The sequence below is a fragment of the Pseudoliparis swirei genome, unplaced genomic scaffold (assembly GCF_029220125.1).
Source record: "Pseudoliparis swirei isolate HS2019 ecotype Mariana Trench unplaced genomic scaffold, NWPU_hadal_v1 hadal_25, whole genome shotgun sequence".
NCBI classification, from domain to species: domain Eukaryota; kingdom Metazoa; phylum Chordata; class Actinopteri; order Perciformes; family Liparidae; genus Pseudoliparis; species Pseudoliparis swirei.
The window spans coordinates 460884-468881 of NW_026613261.1; the positions used below are offsets into that span (position 1 = coordinate 460884).

The 7998-nt window shown below is 53.4% G+C and overlaps 1 protein-coding gene across 5 annotated transcripts in view; it reads left to right on the plus strand.

The window, feature by feature from the left end:
- Positions 1 to 7998, plus strand: part of cadm3 (cell adhesion molecule 3) — an 89923-nt gene that overhangs the window by 73698 nt on the left and 8227 nt on the right. For 3 of the 5 annotated variants that reach the window (XM_056410613.1, XM_056410612.1, XM_056410616.1), the window contains one exon: positions 246 to 608. The exons of the other annotated variants lie outside the window; for them this stretch is intronic. In XM_056410613.1, coding sequence (XP_056266588.1) covers positions 246 to 608 — 363 coding nt within the window. The remainder of the gene's footprint in view (positions 1 to 245; positions 609 to 7998) is intronic. 5 annotated transcript variants of the gene reach the window in all.

The window sequence follows — 7998 nt, forward strand, 5'->3', positions numbered from 1 at the left end:
GCTTGTTCTTCCATCTTCATTTCTCTCTTCTGATTTTTCTTTTTGTTTCTTTCCTCCTGCTTTTTGTTTGTGTTTTTTATTCATTGTTATCTCATCCATCCCCATCGCCATGGCAACGCCACCCGACCACTGTCGCTCGCGCCACATTTATCCCTGTTCACATTAATTTGTCCCGCTCGTTCGATCCACGGCCATTTTTTGCGCTTCGCTTGCTCCTCCTCCTCCTCCTCCTCCTCCTCCTCCAGATCCAGACACCACCCTGTTCTCCCTCGACCCTCCGACCTCTCCATCCTTCTCCACCTCCTCCCTCCCACCCTCCTCTTCTCCTGACTCCACCTCCACTTCCTCCTCCTCCACCTCCTCCTCCCCTCCTGACCTCATTTCTTCCTCCTCCTCTTCCTCCTCCTCCACTTCCTCCTCCCCTCCTGACTCCGTCTCCACCTCCTCCCCTGACCCCTCCGCGGCTGACGCATTGACCACCGTCTCCGAATTCTCCACCACCTCCCTCGCCAACGCCCTCTTCCCCGACCCGCCACTCTCCTCCTCCTCCTCCTCCTCCGTTACTCCCTCAGTTTCCGTCCGACTGACTGGAGTTTACACTTTCACAGGTAAAACCATTTGGTTCGTTCACACACACACATGAAGCGAGCAGCTTAGTAATGGAGTGGAAAACAAACACCATTCAAGCTACGACTTTGTTTTTTCTTCTCAATAAACACACTGGGCTTGTTTTGCGTCGTCAAGGATGCCAGGAGTTTGTTTTACACACACAGACACATTACATGTCATTTAGCAGACGCTTTTATCCAAAGCGACTTCCAATAAGTGCATTTCAACCTAGAGTACAAACCAAGAACTACAAGAACACAGGAAGCAACACTTCCTCAACTCAGTCGAACCACAAGCACCACAATAAGTGCCATCCCAGTGCCACTGAAATGCAAATCTGTGTTTTATTCCAGATATAGTCAGAAAATATGTGTTTTCAGTCTCAGGCGGAAGCTGTAGAGACTTCCTGCTGTCCTGATGTCAGTGGGGAGCTCGTTCCACCACTGAGGAGCCAGGACAGCAAACAGTCTGGATGTAGAGTGGTTAGCTCGAGGTGCAGGAGGCACAAGTCGATTGGCTGTTGCCGAGCGGAGCGAACGTGCCGGGGTGTACGGTGTGACCACATCCCGGATGTAGACGGGGCCCGATCCGTCTAGAGCACGGTACGCCAGAACCAGTGTTTTGAAGCGGATGCGAGCAGCCACCGGTAACCAGTGGAGAGAGCGGAGGAGCGGAGTGGTGTGGGTAGAGGAGCGGAGGCTGAAGACCAGTCGAGCTGCTGCATTCTGGATGAGCGGCAGAGGTCGGATGGCCTTAGCAGGTAGACCAGCCAGGAGCGAGTTGCAGTAGTCAAGGTGTGAGATGACCAGAGCCTGGACCAGAACCTGTGTCGCCTTCTGAGTAAGAAGAGGCCGTGTTCTCCTGATGTTGTGCAGCATGTACCTACAGGAACGCGTCGTCACAGTGATGTTGGCTGTCAGGGAGAGTTGACTGTCTAGTGCAGGGGTGCTCACACTTTTTCAGCATGCGAGCTACTTATTATGTGAACAAGTCAAGGCGATCGACCGACGGGTGCTAGTGAGAGCGCGAGCCCAGAAGGATTGTTGACGGGAAGGATTGTTGACGGGTGCTTTTCTCCGTCCCGATGCGCGCGACCCGGTGTCGGAGCTCCGCGGCGCATGAGACGGCGGGCAGAGGACTGTTACCGCGACACGTAGAGAGAAATGACATGCTTCTGCTGTAATGTGGCGCTAAAGAGAAAGTGACAGGGGGGCGGGCCAATTTTTTTTAATATCATGCGATCTACCAATACTACGCCGCGATCGACTGGCAGGTCGCCGCGATCGACCGGTCGATCGACGTATTGAGCACCCCTGGTCTAGTGTCACCCCGAGGTTCCTGGCAGTCGGGGGCGGGGCCAACACTGAGCTGTTGAAGGTGGTAGTCAGGTCGTGGGTGGGGGAGCCTTTCCCTGGAAGGAATAGTAGCTCGGTCTTGTCAGGGTTGATCTTCAGGTGGTGAGCAGACATCCACTGAGAGATGTCGGTCAGACAGGCAGAGATTCGCGCCGCCACCTGTGTTTCGGCCGGTGGAAACGAGAAGATCAGTTGGGTGTCATCGGCATAGCTATGGTAGGAGAAGCCATGCGAACGAATGACAGAGCCGAGAGAATTAGTGTACAGAGAGAAGAGCAGGGGACCCAGGACGGAGCCTTGAGGGACCCCATAGTGAGAGGAAGAGGAGGGGACCCAGGACGGAGCCTTGAGGAACCCCATAGTGAGAGGACAAGGATCAGACACAGATCCTCTCCAAGGTACCCGGTAAGTGTGGTCGTTAAGGTAGGAAGAGAAAAGAGCGAGTGCAGTGCCTGAGATCCCCAGGTCCTGAAGAGAAGAGATCAGGATCTGGTGGTTCACGGTGTCAAATGCTGCAGAAAGGTCTAGAAGGATAAGGACAGAGGAGAGAGAGGCTGCTCTAGCAGAGTGAAGGATAAGGACAGAGGAGAGAGAGGCTGCTCTAGCAGAGTGAAGCTGCTCAGACAGCAAGGAGGCCAGTCTCTGTTGAGTGGCCGGCCTTGAATCCAGACTGGTGAGGGTCAAGAAGGCTGTTACTGTGGAGATAGGAGGACACTTGGCTATATATTGTACGTCAGGGACTACGGATGGAAATTAGCTCAAAGCTATAATCTGGCATATTTACACTGAAAACATAACCTGTCTAAAGTGTTCATTAATGTGCATTGTCCCTCTTCAAATAAAACGATTAACATAACATAACAAGATAGCTCGCTCCAGAGTTTTGGAGAGAAAAGGAAGAAGAGAGACCGGTCTGTAGTTGCTGACTTCAGACGGGTCGAGGTGGTTTCTTCAGGAGAGGGTTGACTCTCACCTCCTTCAGAGAGTTAGGGAAACAGCCAGTTGAGAGGGAGCTGTTAATAAGATGGGTGAGAAAGGTCAGAAGGTCAGGAGCAATAGCCTGGAGAATGGGAGACGGGACGGGGTCAAGGGGCAGGTGGTCGGTCGGGCGTCGGTCACCAAGCTAAGAACTTGATTGGGAGACAAGGGGGTGAAAGAGGAAAGAGAGGGGGATGAAGAAGTTAGTGTTGGTGAGGTGATAGAAGATGGATTAGTAAAGGAGGAGCGGATGTCGTCTATCTTGTTTGTAAAGTAGTCGACAAAGTGGATCGGCAAAAGGGTGGAAGGAGGAGGGGGACAGGGGGGATCAAGGAGGTTGGAAAAGATAGAGAAGAGTTTTTTAGGGTTAGAGAAGGAAGACTGAATTTTGGTCAGGTAGAACGAGCTTTTGGCTGCAGAGATAGAGGAAGAGAAGGAGGAGAGGAGAGATTGATAGAAGAGCAAGTCTTCCGCTTGATTCGATTTGCGCCATTTCCTTTCCGTCGCTCGCAGGGTGGCTCTCTCGGCGCGCACCGAGTCCGACAACCACGGAGAGGAGAGGATTACCGAACCGGTCGTGTCTTAAAAGGACAAAGAGAATCAAGAGATGAAGACAGGGAAGAGAGGAGAGTGTCTGCGGCAGAGTTAGGATGCATGAGTGAGAAGGAGCCAGTTGAGGGGAGAGCAGATAGGACAGAGGAGGCCAGAGAGGAGGACAGAGGAGGACAGGGAGGAGGCCAGAGAGGAGGGACAGAGGAGGCCAGAGAGGAGGCCAGAGAGGAGGGACAGAGGAGGCCAGGGAGGAGGACAGAGGAGGCCAGAGAGGAGGGACAGAGGAGGCCAGGGAGGAGGGACAGAGGGTGCGAATGTTGCGGCGTACAGGTGCAGAGTCTGTAGATATGGGTGGGTTGTCAGTACCATAGAGTGAGAGAGAGTAAGAGATGAAGAAGTGGTCAGAGACATGGAGAGGAGTTACAGTGAGGTTAGAGGTAGAGCAGTTCTTGTGAAAATGTAGTCAAGGTGGTTGCCGGCTTTGTGAGTGGGAGGGGAGGGACTGAGTGAGAGGTCAAAGGAAGACAGGAAGAGATCACATGACTTCTCTGTCTGGATGTTAAAGTCACCCAGAAGGATGAGCGGGGGGCCGTGTTCAGAGAAGTTCGATAGGAGGACGTCTAGCTCTTCCAAGAAATCTCCCAAAGAACCAGGGGGACGGTAGAGAACAACAATGTGAAGTTGAACCGATGAGTAACGGTCACCGCATGAAACTCAAAAGTCAGTGGACAAAGAGTGGAAGCGGGTAGAGAGAAACACCATGTGGGTGAGATGAGTAACCTACCTCCACCCGACCAGAGGGTCTGGGTGTGTGGCTGAAGGAGAAGGCCGAGGAGAGAGCAGGTAGGCGGTTGTCTGCTGTGATCCAGGTCTCAGTGAGACAGGAAGTCAAGCGACTGCTCCATGGCAAAGAGATGCTCGAGGTGCAGGAGGCACAAGTCGATTGGCTGTTGCCGAGCGGAGCGAACGTGCCGGGGTGTACGGTGTGACCACATCCCGGATGTAGACGGGGCCCGATCCGTCTAGAGCACGGTACGCCAGAACCAGTGTTTTGAAGCGGATGCGAGCAGCCACCGGTAACCAGTGGAGAGAGCGGAGGAGCGGAGTGGTGTGGGTAGAGGAGCGGAGGCTGAAGACCAGTCGAGCTGCTGCATTCTGGATGAGCGGCAGAGGTCGGATGGCCTTAGCAGGTAGACCAGCCAGGAGGGAGTTGCAGTAGTCAAGGTGTGAGATGACCAGAGCCTGGACCAGAACCTGTGTCGCCTTCTGAGTAAGAAGAGGCCGTGTTCTCCTGATGTTGTGCAGCATGTACCTACAGGAACGCGTCGTCACAGTGATGTTGGCTGTCAGGGAGAGTTGACTGTCTAGTGCAGGGGTGCTCACACTTTTTCAGCATGCGAGCTACTTATTATGTGAACAAGTCAAGGCGATCGACCGACGGGGGGGGGGGGTGCTAGTGAGAGTCGCGCGCGAGCCCAGAAGGATTGTTGACGGGAAGGATTGTTGACGGGGGGGGGGGGGGGGGGTGCTTTTTTCTCCGTCCCGATGCGCGCAAACCGGTGTCGGAGCTCCGCGGCGCATGAGACGGCGGGCAGAGGACTGTTACCGCGACACGTAGAGAGAAATGACATGCTTCTGCTGTAATGTGGCGCTAAAGAGAAAGTGACAGGGGGGCGGGCCAATTTTTTTTAATATCATGCGATCTACCAATACTACGCCGCGATCGACTGGCAGGTCGCCGCGATCGACCGGTCGATCGACGTATTGAGCACCCCTGGTCTAGTGTCACCCCGAGGTTCCTGGCAGTCGGGGGCGGGGCCAACACTGAGCTGTTGAAGGTGGTAGTCAGGTCGTGGGTGGGGGAGCCTTTCCCTGGAAGGAATAGTAGCTCGGTCTTGTCAGGGTTGATCTTCAGGTGGTGAGCAGACATCCACTGAGAGATGTCGGTCAGACAGGCAGAGATTCGCGCCGCCACCTGTGTTTCGGCCGGTGGAAACGAAGATCAGTTGGGTGTCATCGGCATAGCTATGGTAGGAGAAGCCATGCGAACGAATGACAGAGCCGAGAGAATTAGTGTACAGAGAGAAGAGCAGGGGACCCAGGACGGAGCCTTGAGGGACCCCATAGTGAGAGGAAGAGGAGGGGACCCAGGACGGAGCCTTGAGGAACCCCATAGTGAGAGGACAAGGATCAGACACAGATCCTCTCCAAGGTACCCGGTAAGTGTGGTCGTTAGGTAGGAAGAGAAAAGAGCGAGTGCAGTGCCTGAGATCCCCAGGTCCTGAAGAGAAGAGATCAGGATCTGGTGGTTCACGTGTCAAATGCTGCAGAAAGGTCTAGAAGGATAAGGACAGAGGAGAGAGGCTGCTCTAGCAGAGTGAAGGATAAGGACAGAGGAGAGAGAGGCTGCTCTAGCAGAGTGAAGCTGCTCAGACAGCAAGGAGGCCAGTCTCTGTTGGTGGCCGCCTTGAATCCAGACTGGTGAGGGTCAAGAAGGCTGTTACTGTGGAGATAGGAGGACACTTGGCTATATATTGTACGTCAGGGACTACGGATGGAAATTAGCTCAAAGCTATAATCTGGCATATTTACACTGAAAACATAACCTGTCTAAAGTGTTCATTAATGTGCATTGTCCCTCTTCAAATAAAACGATTAACATAACATAACAAGATAGCTCGCTCCAGAGTTTTGGAGAGAAAAGGAAGAAGAGAGACCGGTCTGTAGTTGCTGACTTCAGACGGGTCGAGGTGGTTTCTTCAGGAGAGGGTTGACTCTCACCTCCTTCAGAGAGTTAGGGAAACAGCCAGTTGAGAGGGAGCTGTTAATAAGATGGGTGAGAAAGGTCAGAAGGTCAGGAGCAATAGCCTGGAGAATGGGAGACGGGACGGGGTCAAGGGGCAGGTGGTCGGTCGGCGTCGTCACCAAGCTAAGAACTTGATTGGGAGACAAGGGGGTGAAAGAGGAAAGAGAGGGGGATGAAGAAGTTAGTGTTGGTGAGGTGATAGAAGATGGATTAGTAAAGGAGGAGCGGATGTCGTCTATCTTGTTTGTAAAGTAGTCGACAAAGTGGATCGGCAAAAGGGTGGAAGGAGGAGGGGGACAGGGGGGATCAAGGAGGTTGGAAAAGATAGAGAAGAGTTTTTAGGTTAGAGAAGGAAGACTGAATTTTGGTCAGGTAGAACGAGCTTTTGGCTGCAGAGATAGAGGAAGAGAAGGAGGAGAGAGATTGATAGAAGAGCAAGTCTTCCGCTTGATTCGATTCGCCATTTCCTTTCCGTCGCCGCAGGGTGGCTCTCGCCGCACGAGTCCGACAACCACGGAGAGGAGAGGATTACCGAACCGGTCGTGTCTTAAAAGGACAAAGAGAATCAAGAGATGAAGACAGGGAAGAGAGGAGAGTGTCTGCGGCAGAGTTAGGATGCATGAGTGAGAAGGAGCCAGTTGAGGGGAGAGCAGATAGGACAGAGGAGGCCAGAGAGGAGGACAGAGGAGGACAGGGAGGAGGCCAGAGGAGGGACAGAGGAGGCCAGAGAGGAGGCCAGAGAGGAGGGACAGAGGAGGCCAGGAGGAGGACAGAGGAGGCCAGAGGAGGGACAGAGGAGGCCAGGAGGAGGAGGAGGGTGCGAATGTTGCGGCGTACAGGTGCAGAGTCTGTAGATATGGGTGGGTTGTCAGTACCATAGAGTGAGAGAGAGTAAGAGATGAAGAAGTGGTCAGAGACATGGAGAGGAGTTACAGTGAGGTTAGAGGTAGAGCAGTTCTTGTGAAAATGTAGTCAAGGTGGTTGCCGGCTTTGTGAGTGGGAGGGGAGGGACTGAGTGAGAGGTCAAAGGAAGACAGGAAGAGATCACATGACTTCTCTGTCTGGATGTTAAAGTCACCCAGAAGGATGAGCGGGGGGCCGTGTTCAGAGAAGTTCGATAGGAGGACGTCTAGCTCTTCCAAGAAATCTCCCAAAGAACCAGGGGGACGGTAGAGAACAACAATGTGAAGTTGAACCGGATGAGTAACGGTCACCGCATGAAACTCAAAAGTCAGTGGGACAAAGAGTGGAAGCGGGTAGAGAGAGAAACACCATGTGGGTGAGATGAGTAAACCTGTACCTCCACCCCGACCAGAGGGTCTGGGTGTGTGGCTGAAGGAGAAGGCCGAGGAGAGAGCAGGTAGACGTGTTGTCTGCTGTGATCCAGGTCTCAGTGAGACAGGAAGTCAAGCGACTGCTCCATGGCAAAGAGATGAAAGCGGCCTTGCGGTTGGCTGACTGACAGTTCCAGAGGCCTCCCGTGCCAAGGTGCTGGGTGTGAGTAGAACGGATAGGAAGGAGAACCGAGGAGGGGTTCCGGTTCATGAATGAACGAGTCCTGTAGTAACTACGAGTAGAGATACGCACAGGTATGGAAAATACACACATATTCACAAAATGGTGGAATACACAGCCACCCACGAAGACTCCAACGGAAGACTCCGATGTCTTTGTCCTCCGAGTCTCGACTCCAACGGA